At 41.1% G+C, this 22970-nt stretch overlaps 1 protein-coding gene across 2 annotated transcripts in view; it reads right to left on the bottom strand.

Moving 5' to 3' along the window:
- Cul1 (cullin 1) overlaps positions 1-22970 on the bottom strand; it is a 32728-nt gene that overhangs the window by 5463 nt on the left and 4295 nt on the right. For both annotated transcript variants that reach the window (XM_074108941.1, XM_074108943.1), the window contains exons 3-16: positions 15930-16012; positions 14952-15063; positions 12076-12171; positions 11340-11486; positions 10877-11023; positions 8959-9138; positions 8186-8320; positions 7362-7520; positions 6229-6358; positions 5356-5489; positions 4151-4258; positions 3325-3396; positions 2122-2274; positions 761-879 (exon numbers count right to left, since the gene is read on the bottom strand). In XM_074108941.1, the coding sequence (XP_073965042.1) occupies positions 761-879; positions 2122-2274; positions 3325-3396; positions 4151-4258; positions 5356-5489; positions 6229-6358; positions 7362-7520; positions 8186-8320; positions 8959-9138; positions 10877-11023; positions 11340-11486; positions 12076-12171; positions 14952-15063; positions 15930-16012 (1775 nt within the window). The remainder of the gene's footprint in view (positions 1-760; positions 880-2121; positions 2275-3324; positions 3397-4150; positions 4259-5355; positions 5490-6228; positions 6359-7361; positions 7521-8185; positions 8321-8958; positions 9139-10876; positions 11024-11339; positions 11487-12075; positions 12172-14951; positions 15064-15929; positions 16013-22970) is intronic.

Here is a 22970-nt window from a genome sequence, read left to right as displayed (position 1 = left end):
ACCTCCGAGTTTTTCGAAATTAATGTGCGGAATTACATTTGAAATTTACCACGAGCTTTGCGGTGAAGGAAAACATCTTGAGGAAACCTGCACAAACCTGCGAAGCAATTCAATGGTGTGTGTGAAGTTCCCAATCCGCACTGGGCCCGCGTGGGAACTATGGCCCAAGCCCTCTTGTTCTGAGAGGAGGCCTGTGCCCAGCAGTGGGACTTATATAGGCTGGGATGAATGATGAACACTTGGAGTGTCACTTTCCGACTCTGACGAACAATCTTGCAAATTAATAATAACTAATAGTAATAATAATTTCGTTTATTTTGCCGCTTTTATTTTTACCGATAACCCTCACCTCTAGCAATTACGGACTGTTGAAACAACATTGTAAAGGCTTTCATTAAAGAAAGTAAGTTAATATAGTACGATGCCTACGCAGTAACAATTTGTTAGCAAATTTGAGTTCAAATTCAAACAATCAGCAATTTTAATGTGATTTCATTTTTTTAAGCATTATATGATCTCTGTCGGAAAAAATAAAAAATTAGTTACCACCTCACAAAGTTACATAATCATCATGTGTCATTTGAATCATGTTAGAACAAATAGAGTATCTAGTTCCTTACATCAGCCAGATTCTGGTGTAAGACGCTTTTTAAACTGAAGAAAAAAAATTCCCCTTAAAAATATATATACACAGAAAATTTAACACAGTTCAAGTAGGTACAGTTTACGTTAAAGTTTAATTATTTTTTTTTTTTGTTACCTGTTCTTAAAGCAGTTGGTGACGAGCTCCCCTTTGCTCATGTTATACAGCCAGTTCAGTTTACGGCCGGAGTGCTGCGATGAGTAGAACGTCGTGAACCGATGCACCGAGCGCTCCAACTGACGGACAGACACATAAACGGTTGGATTCCACCAAAGTTTCAAAGTCAAAGTCAATGATTTTTTGATTTTGACTTTGACATGTTCTCGTGTGCGTGAACTCAACTCTGGTACACTACCTATAACTTTTGTAAACGTACAGTGGAGCACATTTGCACACGAACGTGTTCATCTTGAATCTTCAGTCGTTTAACACGGATGAGCAAGACGTATTGCTTTGCGCTGCAGTTTGTGTCTAAGGGTGTCCCCACATCTATCGACGCGGAATTGGCTTTAGCCGACCAAACAACGCTACAATAAGAGCGATAATAATACATTACTGTAGAGGCCGGGAAGTAGGGGGTTGCCGGCCAAGCAGATATAGATAGGGATGCGAAGCCGGCAACCCCATGTTCCTGCCGAGGCTTGTATAGTGCTTTTCTCAAACATGACATGAAATAAAATAAAAAAAAAAATGGGACGCTAGTGTCGTCACCGTGTTGTGTGGCTGCTGGCGCGGCGGCTGCGGGCGGTGATGCTGGCGGCGGGCGTGCGCCGTGTCGCAGAGCGCGCGTTGAAACAAAAGACGGTCGCACTGCCGGCTAGCGGCCGGGAAATTTGTATGAGATCTCTTTGCAGGCCGCTCGAGTGACCGCGCGCAGGCAGGCGAGCCGCAGCGCCTGCATCGCGATACTTCCCGGCCTATTACTTGTAACACAACGTCAATGTTTCATGTCATGTTTGAGAAAAGACGTCTTCCCGTCGGTAAACCTCGATTCGCGTCGGCCGAGCCGATCAACGCCTTTTTCGCTCTTATTGCGTGGACATAAAGAGTTTTCTGATCCGCTAAAACCGATTCCACGTCGATAGGTCTGGGGAGACCCTTATTTATTATGCAGTCTCTTAAAAAGAAACGAACAGCAAAACCACATTGTCAGATCAGACGGACGGACGGTCAGACAGACCGGGTTCTGCCTTTTCGCAGAATTATTTTCATTTGCCAACTGTTTCATTTCCCAACTCTCAATTATCTTCGAAACAAACAAAAAAAACTCAGTGTATTTTCTTACGCTTTTATAGAGCACAGTTGGTTAGGTTAGGTTTGTTTTATGAAAGTTCCGAAACAAACATGGTTTCATAGAAAATCGTGAGCTGGGAAATGATACAGTTTGGCAAATAAAATAGAGAACCCGGACAGACAGACATGGCGAAATTATAAGGGTTCCGTTTTTGCCATTTTGACTACGGAGCCGTAAAACTCACCTCTGTCGGCAGCTGGAAGGACGAAGACTGCTGGAAGGGCCAGGAGCCCGAGGACAGCACCTGGATGCTGAAGTCGATGTGGAGCGACGGCTCCGAACTGTTCGCCATGTGCTTACGGAAGTTCTCGTTTAGGTCCTTTGAAACTCCGATGTCCTAGGAACAGTAAAAAACCTAAATAATCAAGTCCAGTGATGGGCAAAGTACGGCCCGCCGACATACTTTCGAAATTAATAGTACCTACCCATATGGCCCGCGATAAATAATATTGTTTTGATCGCCCTGTACTTAATATAAAATAGAATAAGTAATACATAGATGCACAGGTAAATAAAGGAGTCAGCTAGACTAGCCGTGTAGCACCGATTAGAGGTGAGGTGATGAAAAAAATCATTATTTTGTTTAATTCTGGCCCTCCTCTAAAATATCTGTCACTTTTTGGCCCCCTATCAAGAAGGTTCGCCCATCACTGATCAAGTCTATCAACACCTAAAAACCTAACCGGGTCATTTGCAGTAAATCAAGTGTCCCAAACTTTTATATGGAAAAATATTTCTCAGTTGCAAAAAATACTAAAATGTAATGAAACTGAGATTAAGGTGCGATACATTCATAGGAATAAAAATGCCATCAAAAAATATAACTTGTAAAAAAAACAAGTCTCGCAACTAAGTTACAGTACGATTACTTGGCGTTAACACTTGACAGATGGGCGTGCCTTCAGTCAATTTTCATACAAATAAAATAGTTTTTACATAATCTGTAAACGTGGGTAGCGGTATACTAGAAATGGCTTTATTTGTATGACGTCAAAGTTGAAAATTGACTGAAGGCACGCCCATCTGTCAAGTGTTAACTCGAATTAATCAAACTGTATTCTACCGTAAAAAGTTGTGAGATCCATGTAATGCCAAGTCGGTTAATTTATTCAGTCCCTACTTAAGGGTCCTTCTGTCTTAAATTATACGTCCCTTATTAGCTAACCTAACAACATTTTATAGTGACCATATCAATATTAAAAATATTTTATATTTTAAATAAATAGATTGACTTGGCCATCGCATGAAATGATAATGTATCTCACAAGTAATACATATTATAATACATTAGATTGTTCAGTCCGATTGCAAACAAGAATTACTCATTCAAAGGTCTAAGATGTGAAAAGGGTTGAGAAAGAAGGGAGTCAAAGGGTATAAAACGTACCTGGAACATCCTTTGCAACTTGCTTGTGTATTCGAAGCCACATGCCTGCTTTAGTTTTGAGATCATTGATGCCTGAAAAAAAGGTATATTTGTTAGGATTGTAATTTACATGAAAGAGGTTTGTAGTATTTAGTTTCATCTATGGTTTGTTTAGATGATTTTCTGTTATGTCAGTTGGGTATGTCAAGTAAATAGAACTACCAGCTAAATATATTCAATAGTGTTACAGAAATCTTACTGTTTTATTGGTAGCTTGCTAAACTCTATCAATACTCAATTCAAACTTCACTATATTTCCATATTTGACGACCGGATGGCCAAGTGGTAAGAGAACCTGACTTCGAAGCTTGAGGTCCCGGGTTCGACTCCCGGCCGGGTCAGATATTTATCTATATAAGTATGTTTAACCTGCCTAGTATCCATAGTACAAGCTTTGCTTAGTTTGGGACTAGGCCAATGGTGTCAAGTGTCCCATGATATTTATTTATTATGATATTTATTTATTCTTAGTTTAAATTCTATGACTGTAAGGTGGTACTGATGGAGCCACAATAACCCTTTTTTTTAACCCGCGACGCAAAAAGAGGGGTGTTATAATATAAGTTTGACCGCTATGTGTGTCTGTCTGTCTGTTTGTGGCTCCGTAGCTCTTAAACCGGTGAACCGATTTGAATGCGGTTTTTTATTTGTAAGCAGGGTTTCTAGCGATGGTTCTTAGACAATTAGACATGTTTCATCAAAGTCGATTCAGCCATTTGTGAGATTAAACTTTGAAGTGAAAAAGTCGGGGGTTTTCCAACGTTTTGGTGGTTATGTTAATACTCACTTCGGCGTCATCACTAGCCGACATGTGCTGTACAAGTCGTTTGGCTAGCATCTTGCTGTAGAACTTCTGGAAAACATCTTTGTCTTCTATGTACTTGAACACGACCATCTGGAAAAAATAATATTAAATAGTAGTATTGTGTCTTAGGGGCGGTAAATAAGGAATTACGAACCAGAGTGTATTAGAAGCCCGAAGTCGAAGAATGAGGGCTTTAATGAGTCGATGTTCGTAATTCTAGTACCGCCTGTGTGACATACAATATTTTTCATCACATTTGCGAGTAAAATTGTATATTTGCAAAAGAAAAACTAATATTTTCTAAAATTGCCGACACCGCTGACTACGCCCTTGGCAGCGCCAGCTCCCCTCTGATATGTAATAATAATGTCAACTTTTACGGACATTTTTGAGAAAAAATATAAAAAATTACACGGCACTATTTTTTGCCATGTAAAAGCTCGATATGTTTCGTCGAGCATAGCGGTGGAGCAATGCGCGTTTGACAGCTGCCGTGCCGTGTGCTCCGGTAGGAAGGGCTACGGATTAGCCCAAAACATGTCAAGCTAAACTCGATTTAAGACGTGAGTTATCAGACTTTATTTCACTATGAATGGGTCTCACGGTAGCATGTTCCAAGTCGTTTTTCACCAGCTCTTTCTATCACACAATGTAAGACGAGAATAGAAAGAGATGGCGAATGCGATCAATAACAGCATTGGTGAGATAAAAATACGGAAACGGACGAGGCAATAGTAATTTATTGAATCAGGCGTTACCTTGCGGAGGTCGAAATCAATAAACAAAAACAATTACTTTGCTCACCCGCGACCTTATGATAGCTACGTTTATGCAAGCAATGTGTGTTCATGCAGCTCCTCCATCTCCATACTATAAGAACACACACAAATCACACAAAACCAACTATCACCACCACCACACTACACTGACGCGTTTCGAACTCAACCAGAGCTCATGGTTTGAGCAACATAACCGTTCACCATGCTACCCGATGTTGTGTGATATTTGTGTGCGTTCTTACAGTGTGGAGGTGTAGGAACTGCTTGAACACACATTTCTCGTATAAACTTGAGCAAAGGGTGAAGCAAAGTAATTGTTTTAGTTTATGGAAGCGATAATAGCCTCGGAGACGGTGTCGCGGACGTCACTAGTTCTTCCTAAACAGTTTCCTTTTACTATGAGCTCACCACTTGGTTGAGTGTGTCTTCCAGCTCCGCCTCTTCGGGGTTCTTGCTGGACTTCTTGAGCAGCAGATCGCAGTACTTGGCCAGCAGCTCGGGACTCTTGGACGAAGAGTTGGCGGCGCGGGTCACTGCGTTGCCTGAAAAAAAAAAAAAAGGTTCACCATCTGAATTTTACCTATAAAAATACAAATACATAATTTGTATATCCTATATTTGTATTATGTGTATATATTGAACATAACTATTTAATTTTAAACATATGCACAGTAGTCATAGACATCTGTGACATATATTGGTGATTAATTTGTTTTTACTTCTGGAATACGAAGCTCGAATTTTGTCCTGCGCAGTATAGGACCAGAAATAAAAATAAATGAATCACCAATATATCTTCATAATGATCGACATCAATATGATCATATAATATTAATTACGAGAGTGAGAGGATGTACGGTGCAAACGATCGGATCGACGTGATTTTTGGCATAGAGATAGTTTATGGGCCCGAAAGTGACATAGGCTAATTTTTATCCGGTAAAATGCAGTTCCCGAGAGAACAGCGCGCGATAACCGAATACCACGCGGGCGGAGCCGCGGGCAAAAGCTAGTATTTCTATAACGCAGCTATTTGTAGCGATAACGCTGCAAATGATGATGAATATTATGATAAACTTATTGACAGTGAACTGACACTTCAGATGAAAATGACAAGAGCGACAATAATGATAACAAGAGTGGCAATGACGATGATCATAATAATAACAATGACAATGATGCCAATGATAAACTTACTGTTAATGACAAGAGTGACAATGACGACAACAAGAGTGGCAATGACGACGACGATACTAATAACAATGATATTGATGAACTTACTGTTTATGAACCGTCCGCAAGCCTTGTCCAGGGCGGCCACGAAGCCAGAGTCGTTGTTGAAAGCGACGAGCACTAGCGCATTGTATTTCTTGTGCACCTCGAGAATCGTCGACACGTAGACTTTCGGGTCCTGAAAATACAGACGGAATTCGAATAACGATAAGTTGAACAATGAATTGGTACTTAAAAAACGCGCTATTTTACCCGAGCTGCAGGCGAGAGTTAATAGTTCAGTCGAGCTTATTTGGGTTTTATGAACAAGTTATACACTCATTTCGATTGCGGGGATATTAAACAGCAACAGTGTAAACAAATTAATGTTGTTATTTAAGATGTGTTATGTTATACTTATAGAAAAATGTATTGGACTGAGTGCGTCAACTCGTACATGGTGCTAACAAAATATCAGCACTGTGGCAGCAATGTCGCAGCAAAGTGCCACTTTGTATCTGTAATGTCACCCATGTGTCAACATAGTGTTACTTATTGTCGACAAAGTATTCCGATAAAAGGGTCACTAAAATGTCTTTTTAGGGTTTCGTAATCATCTAGGAACCCTTATAGTTTCGCCATGTCTGTCCGTCTGTCTGTCTGCCCGCGGGTACGCTCAGGGACCGTTAGTACTAGAAAGCTGTAATTTGGCATGAATATACATCAGTCACGCCGACAGTGTCAAAATAAAAATAATAAAAAAAATCAGGGTACTTCCCATAGAATTTAGTAGGGTATTTTTTTTCGACTAACCCTATAGTGTGGGGTATCGTTGGATAGGTCTTTTAAAACCATTGGGGGTGGCTAAGACTTTTTCTATTCAGTGATCTATTTGCGAAATATTCAACTTTAAAGTGCAAATTTTCATTAAAATCGAGCGTCCTCCCCTCTAAAATCTAAATTAATGGGTGGAAAAATTTACAAGGAAAATTATAGCGGCTAAGATTGCTTGAGAATGATTAGCAGTTTAAGAGTAAATATAGCAGCCTAAGGTATAAAATATACCTAAGCTTGGAAGATACCGCACACAGTACGAAATACTTAGAAAAATATTAGATTTTTTCGTAATGGCTACGGAACCGTATCCTGGGCGTGTCCGACACGCTCTTGGCCGGTTTTTTCGTCAATAAAGTATAACAGACCGTGTGCGCCGGCTCGCCGCACTTGTCGACCGCGTGTAAACCCTGCGCGTGTATGTGTTGCTCTAGCAAACGCCGCAGCTCGCAAAGCCCATCCGGTATGCGCGCCAGAAGACTGTACATCCGGCCGAGATCGGTGTTTTTCTCGCCGTCAAGAAGTTTCTGGAATAAAAGATGAAGGTTTTATAGGTTATTTGCGTATATGGGTCTTCGGCCGAATGCATCGTTCTCCCATCCAGTGACAAATGATTCTTCAAATTATTTATATTCTCAAGACAAATATCGTAAATCCTGCAAATTGTTCAGAAGGTACAGTCACCAGCACCAATATCTGACACAACAAGCGTGCATAAATATCTGATACGTCTCTATTTCTAAGACCGGAAGGACGTGTCAGATATTCTTGCACGCTCCGCTGTGGCAGATATTAATGCTGGTGACTGTACTTGGTACTAAATATAATTAATTATGCCTAAAATACAGGTAACATTTATCTTGTAAACAGAACAAAATAAAATAAATCAATGAGATGAATATGCTAATCTGACACATACATATTACTGGTACATTTTTTTTTTACATATAACTGATCGTGATTGACCCCTATCTCACTTGATGTTAAGTGTAGGTGAGGCCAAAACTCACTGGTTCAGTAACAACCTACCTATTCACTCTTATTTAACTACTTTGAACCTGATGTGGTCCTTCGAAACGGATAATTGTCCTTCGAACCCGATAATGGTCCTTCGAACCGGATAATGGTCCTTCGAACCCGATAATGGTCCTTCGAACCGGATAATGGTCCCCCGAACCGGATACGGACTCACCTGGAATTCGGCGTGGAATATCTCCAGATGCTTCTCAATGAGCACGCGGTCGCAAGTCTTGGCGAGACGCTCGGTGGTCGTCTCGTGCAGGTACACTTGCACGCGCCGCTGCTCTTCTTGCAGACGCTGCTCTGCCTGAATGACAAGGAAAGGGAGATTTAGAGGGACTGGATTGCTTTTAAAGTTGGTCGACCATGTAAGGTATCGTTCCAGGAATCACCTTGAAGATGTCTTTGTGGACAACTAGATTCCGGCTACCACTGCACTAAGCACTACGGGTTTCGCACTCTAATGCGAGCTATCATCAGAATAGGCTAGTCCGCGGGATAGCCATAAATGAATTATACTGGAACGGCTAGTTGAATAATATTTATTTTATCCAAGCAACAAAAACAATACAAATCAACGCACGTAAAAAGAGCTCCTGGCGATATACTTGCGCACTGAGCGAAATATGGACCAAATTGGGGGCGGGCAGTGGGGGACGCGGGAGGGGGCGTAGGAGCGCGCGCGCGGCCGTCACGCCATTGGCTTGTTAGTTGACAGATGCGCAAACGTATCCCCTCCACTAGCCACCCAGAGCTCTGTTTACGTGCGTTGACTTGTACAACACATTGACGTTTTATTGTACACCACACCCGTCTATTGTTTACTTTCTGCGTACACAGAAACAAATCAATAGACGGCCTTATCGCTTAAGAGCGATCTTTTCCAGGCAACTTTTGGTTAGACACTACCCAATTCTAATGCATGATTTGTAAGCAAGTTCTTACCTTGATCATGTACTCAGTAACCGGGTTGTTCCGAAGAAAATCGGTGCTCTCCCTGGTGTAGAACCGTTCCGTGTCCTCGAGGAACACCGCCTCGAAGGTGTCTTTGTACACGGTCAGGTTCTGGCCGCGGGCGCTGGGGTCCTCTTCATTCAGACCTAGGGCTACGTAGCAGTTGATGACCTGAAAATTGAAAATAACACTTAAAACAAACCGATTTACAGATGTTGTAGACGGTCAAAAAAAATCGGCTTTATTAAATTCCCTTATCACACATCCGCGTCAATTTATACTGGTCCTATACTATACTTCGTTTTTTTACCATTAGAAAGAAGGTAAGCGATTTTGACTTTATTGAAGAATAAGTGACAGAAAATATGTAACAATTTGCAAGGACATTATGATCATTCACATTCTCTTGGTATCTAAGTAATACGGACTGTTTTTTTTTTCAAAAACGTTTTTCAAAAAAGACTCGTTTACCCTTTATTTAATGCTAAAAAAACGAAGTTTTTTTTTTATACGACTGGATGGCGAACGAGCAAGTGGGTCTCCTGACGGTAAGAGATCACCACCACCCATAAGCATCTGCAACACCAGGGGTATTGCAGACGCGTTGCCAACCTAGAGGCCTAAGATGGGATACCTCAAGTGCCAGTAATTTCACCGGCTGTCTTACTCTCCACGCCGAAACACAACAGTGCAATTACTGCTGCTTCACGGCAGGATTAGCGAGCAAGATGGTGGTAGCTATCCGGGCGGACCTTGCACAAGGTCCTACCACCTGCAAAATGAAATGATGATATGAAGTGCAAAATTCGAACATCGTATCTTGCCGTCCCCCGCTGACGCTTATATTTATTACGAGTGAGAGGAACGGCACGATACGAAATTCTGATCGAGCGCTACAAAATTACTCGGGGCACTTTGGGCAGCAGCTTTTTAACCGCCGGTGCAAAAAGGGGTGTTTCTTTTACAAGCGTGCTTTTTTACGTGAAAGCGAGTTTCCTTGTGGTGACTCTTAACTATGTTTCGCTAGAATCGCTTCAGCCATCTTTGACACATTGAACTTTGAAATGATAAAGTCAGGGGTTTTTAAACGGTTTTTACAAGCTTTTATTTAGCTTGCCTTATTTATTTAATTTGGATCAAATCTTGAAAACTTAATTTAACCTACTTCCAGTGGTCACATCGACTTGTTATTTGGCATACTTACTTATGTAAATCAGGTTACAACACAAAGATCTGGCAGTGACATCCTGGTGGTCCAGCTAAGGTCTCCGCAGGAGGGAACTCCTTAATGGTTAATGGCATTGACTTGAAATTTGGCACGGAAATGTAGTCCAGCTGACAATGCAAGTACAGTCAGCAAAAAAAAAAGAACAGGATGAGAGCGCTTGGGCCGTAGTTCCCGCGCGGACCCAGTGCGGATTGGGAACCTCGCACACACCATTGAATTGCTTCGCCGGTGTGTGCAGGTTCCTTCACGATGTTTGCCTTCGGCGTAAAGCTCATGGTAAATTTCGAATGTAATTTCGCACACCCACGCTCGGCTCGGGCTCGAACCCACGATCCTCTGCTTGATGCAATAGGTCAAGCCACTAGGCCACCACGGCTTAACTTTTCTAAGTGTGTGCTACTTGGGATTGCAGGTACTACATACAGTGGCGTAGCTGGGTCCCGGTGCATAGAGAAAGAATCGGGCCCTCACCCCCTCTTTCCACGTTGCTTGAACTTATATTGGCCTTCAAAAACATTTTTAATAAAAATAGCTCGAGCCTGCTCACAAGTTTATTTTTTTCTCTTTTTCTTTTATGCTCTTCTCTTTTCAAAGCTTGGGTTACAGGGACCCCTGAGCTCGGGGGCCCTGGTGCCCTACGATAGTTACGCCACGGACTAGGTACCTAGCTGTCAAACTCACCCCGGACACGAGGCGGGTGTTAATAGTCTCGCCGTTGCGTTCCCGCTCGATCAGTTTCAGCACAGCATTGGTGACTTGCTTGTTCAGAAACTTGAACAAGTTGTCGCGCCACGTCACTAATGCCAGTTGGTAGATCTCGTAAATACCCTGGAAGTAATTGTAACATGTAAACCGAACTTTTTCGGGTTTACCACGATTATGCATATAGTATTTTATGCAAGTTGTATAAAAGGGGTCAAAAAAGGCGAGTGGCGTGAGTTACGATGTGAGCGTAGCGAACATCGTAAGAAGACACCACGAGCTTATTTAGACTTACTTATACAACGTTGCGTACAATACTTTTTCTAAGACTAGGTACTTTTTATTATTATTACTACTCCAAATTGTCTATGTGTAATGTAAAATATGTTTTTGCAAAAAGCGAATAAATATTTACATTTTGATAACTGGTGTTTTTTGTTACCTTCCGTCCTTCCTCGCACTCGCGCTTGACCCAGTGCCGGTTGAGGTACGCGCAGACCCCGTTGAGCACCCGGGAACTGAACTGGTACTCCTCCCACTGCACCGTGTAGAATGCTAGCACGTCCTCGCCCATTAGGTCTGCTACGTTCTGTTGGAAAAAAGTATCTATTAGAAGTGTACAAGCCTTTAGGTGGTGATACAGATGTGAAGAATGTTTTGACGTGTTAATATTTTTGTTTATGCCATGTGAAAACCTAGTAAGTAGAAAAAAAAATTGTATTTTTTTTTAAATGCAGACTAGAATAAAACTTTTTTTTTAATGTTGCTTACGAGGTTTTCACATGACAATGAATGACGATATGCGAATGTTTGTAAGTCTGTTTGTTTGTTACCTTTTCTCGTCTAAACCGCTGATCCGATTTAGATGAAATTCAGTATACAGATAATTCGTGCCTCGAGGAAGGACATAGGATAGTTTTTATTTTAAAATTGCATAGTTCCGGCGAGATAGCTATAAACGAATTCTACGCGTACGGCAACAGTTAGGGGCCGTTTCACCATCCATTGATTAGCGTTAACCGACGGTTAAATGTGATGCCGTCTCCGTCTATTCGAACAAAACAAATAGAGACGGCATCACACCTAACCGCCAGTTAACACTAATCAATGGATGGTGAAACAGCCCCTTAGTGTTGCATATGATCCGGTTTCTAGTGATGGCTGAAGCAATTGTGTACCTTTAACAAGTTGATGAGGTAATTCCTCAGAAATTCCCGTAGACGCTTGTACAGTTCCAAGCCGACCAGCTGCGCGCCGCCCGACACCTGTCCACCCTGGAAAGAATAGTAAAGTCGGTAGGGCGTTTACACCAAAGATGTGCGTGGATGCGTTGCGAGGAATGTGTATTTCGTGAACCAATAGAAACACTTCATTTAGCTATCCTCGCACAGCACACCTCTGGTGGAAACAGCTGAGCGCAGCGAGGCGAGGTAGATGAAGCGTTTCTAATGGTTCATGGTGGAAATGGAGCCTAATAGTACCATCCCAGCCTATATACGCCCCACTGCTGGGCACAGGCCTCCTCTCAGAACAACAGGGCTTGCTTCGCAGGGTTCCTCACAATGTTTTCCTTCACCGCAAAGCTCGTGGTAAATTTCAAATGTAATACCACACATGAATTTTCAAAAACTCGAGGTGTGAGCCGGAGTTTGAACCCACGACTACTGATGTGCATGCAAGTTGCGGAAAGTTCTCGGAAATTTCCGGAAACTTTCATAAGAAATATAGGAAATTTCAATTTAAGAAAAGGAAGGTTTCAATCCCCACACAAAATTGTGAGAAGTTTCCGAAATTTTCCTATATGAAATGTTCCGCAATTTTGGAAAGTTTCCTTTGGCACATCAGTAGGCGATAGGTCAAACCACAAGGCCACCACGGCTACTAAAGCCACCACGGCTTAATAGTACATTAGTGCCTAACCCTGGAAGTAGGCGATTGCTGGTCGAGTATTTGTTTTCAGAGCCAGCAATTGCTGTTGCGACCGAAGCGAATATTTTTCACAAAAAACTATGAACGAAAATACATCGCAATGTGATGGGCCAGTTCTCTAAAACATTCTAATTAGTCCGTTCAGTCAGTGGCATAGCGTAGTGGAGGGGAGGGGGGCAATTTTGTGTTCCATAATAAAAAAACTAGATAATAATAAGCACGAAATTTTCTATCACTTATATTATGACGAAATCGGGGAATCCCTTTCTACAATGATGACATCTTAGTTTTTGAAACCTAAACAAGAGGGCGCGCTGCGCCACTGCCGTCAGTTACATTATTATAATAATATCGGACACGTATTTTCTCTTGTGCCCCTGAATACTTCAATGAAATCGTTAAGGTACAGTCAAGGGCAAAGATATCGACACGGCCAAAGTTGCAAAAATATGTATACACGACTTTATGGACTTAACATTAAGGCCGTTTATATATATTTTTGCAACTTTGCCTGTGTCGATATCTTTGCTCTTGACTGTACAACCACATGTAGCCGCTCGACGCTCGTTTGCAGCGATAAATCTGGTCACGTGACATATAGCAACAAAGCTGAAAATGTTGAGCTTTATCGCTGGAAGATAAACCTCTTCACTTTCGAAAAAAACACTGTTATTTTTTATATTTCATTCCCACCGATTTCTTCTATTTATACCACTGCCACTAAAGGAGGTTAAGAAATCAGAAAAACTATCTTAGTTCATTGTCTCTTGAAGAGCAGACCCGAAGTGGCAGACCTCAAGGAGCAAGTGACCCTAGACTTGATAAAAAGATAATAAACTGTATTAGGCGAAATCGAAGCATGCCCGTCAGAGATATCGCGACAAATTGCGGCATAAATGCGACTATGGTGCAAAAAGCTAAGAGGAGAGCGGGTATGCAGACGCGTAAGAAATTCAAGAAAGCTAAAGTTACGGAAAAACAGCGTTCAGCAATAAAAAGTTGGGCTCGAAAACTATACGATTTTCTACGCACAAAGCAATCGCATTTCATAATCGACGATGAAACTTATACAAAAGCTGATTTTTCCACGCTACCCGCTCCACAATTTTACACGGCAAATAAAGAAGAAACTCTTTCTGACTCGGAAGCCACTGTTAGACTTGGAAAATTCGACGAAAAGTTTCTAGTATGGCAGACAATCTGCGAATGTGGCGACAAAAGCTCAATTTTTGTCACAAAAGGTACGGTAAACAGAGAAATTTATATTAAAGAATGCCTGAAGAAGCGACTGCTGCCTTTTATTAGAAAGCACAACTGTCCTGCAATGTTCGGGCCTGATCTCGCCCCAGCTCACAACACAAAGGGCACCATAAAATTCCTTAAGGATCACAACATTGATTTTGTACCCAAGGAACTGAACCCACTAAACGTCCCGCAGTGCCGTCCAATCGAGCACAAAAAGCTCAAGTCAAAGGCATCTTAATAAAGACAGGTCAAGTTGCCAAAAACATCGACGACTTCCGTAGGAAGTGGAATGCTGCAGCCAAGAAGGTCAAAAGAAGCTCGGTAAAAGCTGATATTGAAGACGTTAGGAAGAAGCCGTATCGCGAGTGCAAAAAGTACAGTAATCAAAATAAAAACTAAATATAATCCTTCTTGAATGTTGCTATTTTCTATTATTATTATTTTTTTTAGTTATTAGATTGGATTTTTGTCAATTGAATTTGTCAGTTTTATTTCGTTACACCCTTTATGTGTCATTGGCTCATTGCGGTGTGAATCGGACATTGGCTCAGCATAATGCTGAAGCGTTAATAAACACCCCAGCGCTGATGGAAATTTGAGTTACGGAAAATTCAAAATAGAGTCACGTGACCAGATTTGTCGCTGGAAACGAGCGTCAAGCGGCTACATGAGGCCGCACCTTTAGAGCCGTTTCAGATACAAATATATAGATATTAAGGGGCTGTTTCACCATCCATTGATTAGCATTAACCGACGGTTAAATGTGATGCCGTCTCCGTCTATTCGAACGAAACAAATAAAGACGGCATCACACCTAACCGCCAGTTAACACTAATCAATGGATGGTGAAACAGCCCCTAAAGGTAAGATTTTAACATACCTGTTTCTTCCCAGCATAGCTACTACGCGTGGCGTTAGCCGGGCTGATTCGCGAGCTGGACGAACTGCCGAAGCTCTGCTGGTGCACCGACGTACAGTAGTTGTACACATGACTGTGTACTATTAAGGAAATATACGTTTAATAGTTGGGGTTGCCAGAGGAAAAATTGAAGTACGGAGAAAAAGATTGGTATTTTGCAAGAACCCTGAACATTTGTCGCATTGTCAGATTTTTCTTCTCAAATATACTCAATAAAATATAGAATCACAGAAAAATATTAAAATATCGAGTGTTATCGAAACTTTTAAAATTTTTAGTTTTTTTTTTTAAATTGAAAATACAAACTGAAATATAGATGCACAGAAAAAACAGAAAAATAAGACCATCACTGGGAATCGAACCCAGGTCCTCGGTAATCCGTACCGCGTGCTATACCGCTACACCACTGATGGTCAAAATAAGACCATCACTGGGAAACCACCAGTGGTGACCATCAGTGGTGTAGCGGTATAGCACGCGGTACGGATTACCGAGGACCTGGGTTCGATTCCCAGTGATGGTCTTATTTTTCTGTTTTTTCTGTGCATCTATATTTCAGTTTGTATTTTCAATGTCGGTTTTACGGGATGACCGTAAAAGTAAAAATTTGGAATTGAAATAAAAAATACAAAAAGATTCCAAAAAACCAATCATATTTTTTTTTTAATTAGTGTACTTATATTTAAAAAGAAGAATATTTTCTTTGCACCTTCTAGTCTTTACTTTTTTTTTTACTCTGCGCGTCACCGCTCTGCGCACAGTGTACGTGTTGCGCAGCCGCCGAATCGCATTGCTCCGGGAAGAAGGGCTACGAATTAACCCGAAACACTCGAGCTAAGCTCGGTTTAAGACGCGAGCTATCCGGTTCTATTTAATTGCATAGAGCTTCGTTAGACAGCATGGCTATATAGTGGGCTACATAGCGGTAGAAAAGGATACGTATACAAATCCATATATCTGGTCTTCACCATGTGCTGTCTCTTGTACACTTGCTCGATGCCCTCGCGCAGATCGCCCCATATCTGGAATTATACGTAAATATTATACTTCGTTCAAAGACAACAACAACACAACAAGACTGCGTCTAACAAGACAGTTTGTTGCTTTCAGACAAACAAATAGCCAAAATAGTATTTGACAATTCAAGGATTTGCCATATCCATATATTATAATGAAAATATCGATAAGCAGCCAATGATGCTTAGCGAAGAAAAAAAAATGTATAGTGATTTTTTGAAAAATCTATATCTCTTTCTAAAACGCTTTTCTCTGTGCAGCAGTATGATGTAACTTGAGTGTGACGTCACATGCAACTATGTCTTACTCTTGTCTCATCATGAATTTCAAACGTTTGCAATTCTGTTATATGTAAAAGTAGCCTAAAAATTGTTTTTCCGTTCGACAACATGCATTAACAAGGCTATAACCGAGAGTTTAGACTTGCAAGAAAAATCGTGCAAGTTGCATTACATTGCGAGGCCGTAAAGCCAAAGAGTTTGTAGTGGTCAATCGAGCGCCGCAATGTAATGCAACTTGCACGATTTTTCTTGCAAGTCTAAACTCGGCTTATTATTTATAACATAAATAAAAAAGTCAATTATACCGTATTAGAAACTAGCTAATTTACGATTGACAAGTAGGTAAGTACCTAACCTACACACAGTAGCATAAGAATCAGTACTGAATCTTTGTCTTTGGTTGTATGTAGACGACATATTATTTATTTTATGCCCAGCTGCGTCAGAATAGATATTATGATAAACGATGCATCTCGATATAGTGGACAAACTCACGTACAATAAACGCATGGCATTTCCAAACATATGCATGTTTTATGATGAAGTCCTTTTATTTCGTTGAAGCAGGTCAATTTAAGATTTGACGATGAAAGTTTTCTTTTGTTATACGACGGTGGAAAACAGGCAAGAGTTTGTTGCCTGAGAAAGAGATACATAGACAGATAGGTATATGGTTTTTTTTTAAATCACCATAAATTCAATTTCGAACTTAATTATTCAGTCAAAGCCTGATGAAATGTCTTTTCTCAAACATGCTCGGAAATGTATGCGTTAATGTCACGAAATGCAGACGTGAAGTTTCTCATTTATGGCTCCCTACATAACTTCTTGGCCTAGGCCATAAAGAATGTATGAAAATCCATTATTGTCCGCTGCTCTAACTTTTTAAATTCGCTTACTAACATTAACTGACAAAGGAAAAATTACAAACAGCCAACCACCACTAGACTCTGTAAGCATTTGCGATATTGCGATGCGATGCATGTATGGACAAGTGGTGGTGATGGTTATTTTGTCCTAATGGCCTTCTTTTTTTTTTCCAAATTGATAGTCTGTTCTTAACAATGAAACTATGTTCATGATAATGGTATCTACTGGAGACTGTAACACAGTGAAAACTACCACAGTCTCCAGGGTTCATATTGTAATTATACATGTGTTTTGAACAATAAAGATTTATTATTATTATTATTATTATTATGGATGGATGGATGGATGGAATATTTCCTCACATTGTTTGAGAAAAGCACTATACAAGCCTCGGCCAGAACAGGGATTGCTGGACTTGTTTTATCCGGCCTCGTCTACGACTCTACTCCAAACTCGTCCATCAAACCCTTACTTCATGACCTCTGCAGTAATTTTCAATTTAGGCTATAACAAGCACTTATGAATGTCAAAAAATCTACCACGGGTTCGGAAAAACTTCTGTTGAGAAGAATCCGGCATAAAGCTCAATAGGGTATTGTATTTCTTCGCTAAACATTGGCTACTTGTTTCATGTGATCATACTCTTATGAGCGGAACCACTAGCTTTAATTGAAACCCATATTGACCATATTTTATAAGACATCTTTGAAGGTTGGAATGGCGCCAAAGATATGCAATAAAACATACAACGTTGCTTATTTGTATGTCAGTAAAAATAACTCTTAAATCAATGAGATAGGGATTAAAATACCATAAGCTTCTCTGCTGATAACCGTTTTCAAAGAAATGTACTTTTTTATTTTTAACTTCCAAACTGGTAATTTTTTTCAGCGAACGAAGATGTATAGATGTCTTGTTTATAATTAAGTCAATTTGGGCAGTTTCCTGGGTAAAAAAATATAGGTATATATATATTTCGTACATTTCATTTTATCGCTTTGTCAACATATGGGCGTTTTCACATAATTTTTTCAAACAATTTTTTTCAGTCTGTTTTGTGACGCCCAATACCGCGTGTATGAAAAAAACGCCACATAACTGAAATTTTTCATTGGGACATTTTTTTAAACCATCGGAATCGATTGTGCTTTCGATTCTGAGCAGGAAAACCATATTTTTTCCAAAATGTAAAAAAAAAAATGGTACTCTTTTTTTTGAAAATGCCCATTTACAACAAATCAAAATTATAACTTTATAGCACTGATAGTCTCTAAGCTAAGCCGCGGACGGGCGCACAGACAGACATGGCGAAATTATAATTCGGATTTTGCCATTTTGGCTACGGCACCCTATAAACGTTACAAACTGTACCCCTAGTGTAAGTTTTCGGTTACAAAATACGTCTCGATCGCGTTCGCGTAAAATCTCAATTTGTATGGAAACACGAACATCGCAAACGTTCCGCTAGAGGCGTTGTTCGTGTTTCCATACAAAAAGAGATTATAACGCGAACGCGATCGAGACGTATTTTGTAACCGAAAACTTACACTAAGGGCACTGGTAACATTTGACACTGACGAGTAAAGATGTCGGCAAATCCAATCCTAATGCTATTAGATGCGCACGCGCATAGTAACCGTAACAGTTGCTCTGATGACGAAACGATGCCGATGATGGCATTGTGCGAAACTGGGCCACCATCACAATGGCGTCTACGTAAATTGTAGGTTTGCACAAAATTATGGAATTTAAATATACATTTGGTATAGTAAAAACATGAAGAAAAATCTAGGACAATAGGCTGGTGCAGGGCTTCTCAAACTGTGCGTCGCGACATTGTCCCAGGGGCGTCGCGTGTCAATCTCTCATTATGCTCATATTTTGATTTCGTTCTTATCCATACTAATATTATAAATGAGAAAGTGTGTGTGATTGTCCGTCTTTCACGTCGAAAAGGAGCGACGGATCGACTTGATTTTTGGCATAGAGATTATGAACATGAAACTACCGTGAGACTCACTCATATTAAATATAATGACCCGGATAACTCACGTCTTAAATCGAGTTAGCTCGACATGTTTCGGGCTAATCCGTAGCCCATCGTCTTCGGAGCAACGCGACTCAGCGGCTGCTGCAACACGCGCACTGCGCGCCGATTCAAAACGTGAGTTATCCGGGTCATTATATTTAATAGAGATTATGGGCCAGAGAGTGACATATGCTACTTTTTATACCGGAAAAATGCACAGTTCCCGAGGGAACAGCGCGCGATAGCCGAATTTCACGCGAACGAAGCCGCGGGCAAAATCTAGTTTAGTCCAAATAGTGTTTTTGTGATAGCCTGTTAAGTACTGGCCCGGGTTAGTACTAAAATTGGTAAGTATTTTTGGGGGCTGGGTTGAGGCGTCGTAAAAAGTCCCAAGGACGTCACAGTACAAATAAGTTTGGGAAGCCCTGGGCTAGTGTCCTGCAAAAATCCGCATACATATGCATCTGTAATTCGATTTATGGTACGGGTGTCCATGGGCGACGGTGCAGCGGTGATTGCTTTCCATCGGGTGACCATACATACACAACATATTACATAAAAAAATACTTGAACGGTTTTAGGTAATTAACTAAATGTAAACAAAACAACGTCAATTGGTGTCTTAAATATTGAAATTCCCCCAGTAAACTATCTAAGCATTTACATTTCTGTATTGAAATACACTAGTCTGGTTTTTATTACAATGATAGATAAGTAAAATGTATAAAAACCTTGAATCTACCATATCTGGCAGCTGAAGTTTGTTTACATTTAGTTAATTACTTACCTAAACCTTTCAAGTATAGTCAATCAGTTAAGGAAAAATTAGACACATAGTTTTTCTTTCGTCAAATACGTTTACACTAGACATGTGCGCCGATCGAAAAATTGTCGGCGGCGGCGTCCGATGGTTTTTTGATCGGCGGCGGCGGCGTGATCGGCGTGAAATCGGCGTGGCATAGATTATGCATTTTTTTATATAAACTGTTTAAGTCCTATTATTTCAAGTCCGAAAATGTTTCTTATACTCTTTTATATCATAGGTAATGTTTGGTGATGAAGAAGCTCTGTTTCACGGAACAGTTTGTAAGACTTCTTAGGCTCCTGCATGGCATGACGACATGCAGTGCTGCGTCTTCGTAGATGGCGAGCAGTCAGAGTTTTTTCCGTCACCTGTGGAGTTAAGCAAGGGTGTGTTCTGGCACCCACACTGTTCGCCTTATACTTTGCAGTTGTAGTGGGAGAAGTCTTATAGGAAGTTTCCAAGGGTGTCCGTATCCGTTTCCGCACAGACGGCAGTCCTTTCAATTTGGCCAGGCTTAAGGCTCATACCAAAGTCTATTCCTTACCTATCGGAGGTTGGACAACATCATGGCGATTCTGATTTTGGAGGCCGCTGCTCTAAACAAGGAAGTGGTACTGCAGTTGAACCAGTCTCGTAAATTCTTCAGCCACGAGTCTCTTCTCCTGCCCACGTTTCTCTTTCCGGCAATCTTCCCCAAAGCTGGAGAACTCTGTACTTGGCGTTTCTCATCACATGCCCAAAGTAACACAACTTTCTTTACTTGATGGTCGTTAGAAGCTCAAGGTGCTTGCCCATTCTTTCCAATACTGCTACGTTTTGGTTACCAGGAAATCTTTAGAATGCGGCGGTAAATCCACATTTCGAAGGCTTCCAACTTCTTCATGGTGTACTGCGTATGGATCCATGATTCGACTACGTATAGCAGCACTGAGAATATATAGAAACGTACTAAACGCATTCTTAGTTTGAGGCTCATGTTTCTGTCACACAGCTCCTTGTTCATCTTGAAGAACGTCGATCGAGCCATCTCAATACGAACTCTGGTGTCCTGCACGTGATTACCATGTTCATTCAACCAGCAACCTAGGTACTTGAACTGAGTAACCCGTTCAACCTCTTCCCGTCTGATACGTAATGAAAAGTGTTGGTTTATTATGTTTGCTTATGACCATAAACTTTGTTTTTGCGACATTTATCTTTAAGGCCATGTTATTGCTAGCGATATTCACACGATTCAGCAGTTCCTGCAATGATTCCAGGCTATTGGAAATCAACGCTGTGTGGTCAGCATATCGGATATTGTTAATATGTTGGCCGTTAATTATTACCCCCACCCGATTCAGTGTCAGCTGTTGCGGTCTTGAAGATCTCTGCGTAAATATTGAATAAAAGCGAAGACAACACACAGCCCTGTCTTACCCCTCGCACAATTCTGGTGGGTTTTGACAGTTCGTCATCCACTTTCACACTTGCAGTCTGATTCCATTTCTTTCCATTGATCACAGAGATCATGTATGCAGACGATTTGCGCTTTGTACGAGTAGCAGACTCCCCAGGAGATCTGCAACAGCTGATGTCAGTCTTTGACCAAGTTTGCTGTTAATTCGGCCTGAAGCTCAGTGTCAAAAAGACCGAGGTGATGTCCTTGGACATTCATGGTCACGAGACACTGACCATAGAGCTGGATGAAATTAGAGTATTGGTATGGCTGGATGGGATTAGAGTTGGATGTGTTGAAGCAGTTAGATAAGTTCCACTATCTGGGGAGCACTATTACACTTAAGTGTGATCTTGATGCTGAGTTATACAGCCGCATCAGTGCTGCAGCAGCGGCATTTAGAAAGCTGTGTTCCGAGGTCTTCTGTTCACATGACCTTAAGGTGACCACCAAAATTTCTATCTATATGGCAACTGTGCTGCCAAATATCCTATATTCTTCCGAGACGGTGCGTATATATATCGGCGTCACATACGCATTTTGGATCGATTCCACCTTTAGTGCCTCCGAACTCCGAACCAACATGAAGATCAGACGGTCCTTCTAATATGGGTGCGGAAGAATATAATTTTAAGCTATGGTATTGAAATGTGGCAAGTTGGCAACGAATTAGCTAAGAAGTTGGTGCTACTTTAAAATTAATAAAAATTTCGTCACGCCGATTATACGCCGACCAATTTCATCGGCGGCGGCGGCGTGGAAAAATCGTCGGCGGCGGCGGCGCGGCGGCGCGGCGCACATGTCTAGTTTACACTTTATTTTTACCTTGTTGCTGTCACTACATGTTTCAACATTTGTATAAAATTGTCAGAAGGCATACAGCAACGCGTTAATAAAGTGTCTCTGACCAGTGACCGTCTGACCGTATTGTCCGACTCTCTGCCCCTATACCACGAAGGATTATGTATTATAATACCGATAAACGAAAGACCGAATTTCACAAGACCTATGGACGGAAGGCCGAATATTAAAACGTCGAATGGATATATGACCGAAAGTTTGAAATCCCGAAAGTACATTTGACCGGCAGCCTAAAACCCGAAGACTACAATCCCGAAGATCATAATCACTACAAGTAAAATAATCGACAATCAATATATCGAAAATCAAAATACCGAAACTGCCGCTATACCAAAGATGAAACAAATATAGCAGGAAAAGATTTGTGCGAGCGAGCGAGCAAGACGATTTGGAGCAGAAGCGACTCGGATAGGTTAGGTTCAGAAGGCTTTAGCCTTCGATGTTAGGTTTTTTTTATAGCAGGCAAGATACTTAACTGCCACTAAGAAAGTAGGTTGGATAAGATTCAACAGCAAAGATCATTTGTGAAGCAATATTATCCGGGCTGCTATAAAAAAAAACCTAACATCGAAGGCTAAGGCGGGAGCTACGCTCCGCTTCGCTCCCGCCTTAGCCTTCTGAACCTAACCTATCCAAGTCGCTTTTGCCCCGAACCGTCTTGCTCGCTCGCTTCGCTCGC

The sequence above is a fragment of the Choristoneura fumiferana genome, chromosome 27 (assembly GCF_025370935.1).
Source record: "Choristoneura fumiferana chromosome 27, NRCan_CFum_1, whole genome shotgun sequence".
Classification (NCBI taxonomy): domain Eukaryota; kingdom Metazoa; phylum Arthropoda; class Insecta; order Lepidoptera; family Tortricidae; genus Choristoneura; species Choristoneura fumiferana.
This window is presented reverse-complemented; position numbering and strand designations above follow the sequence as displayed.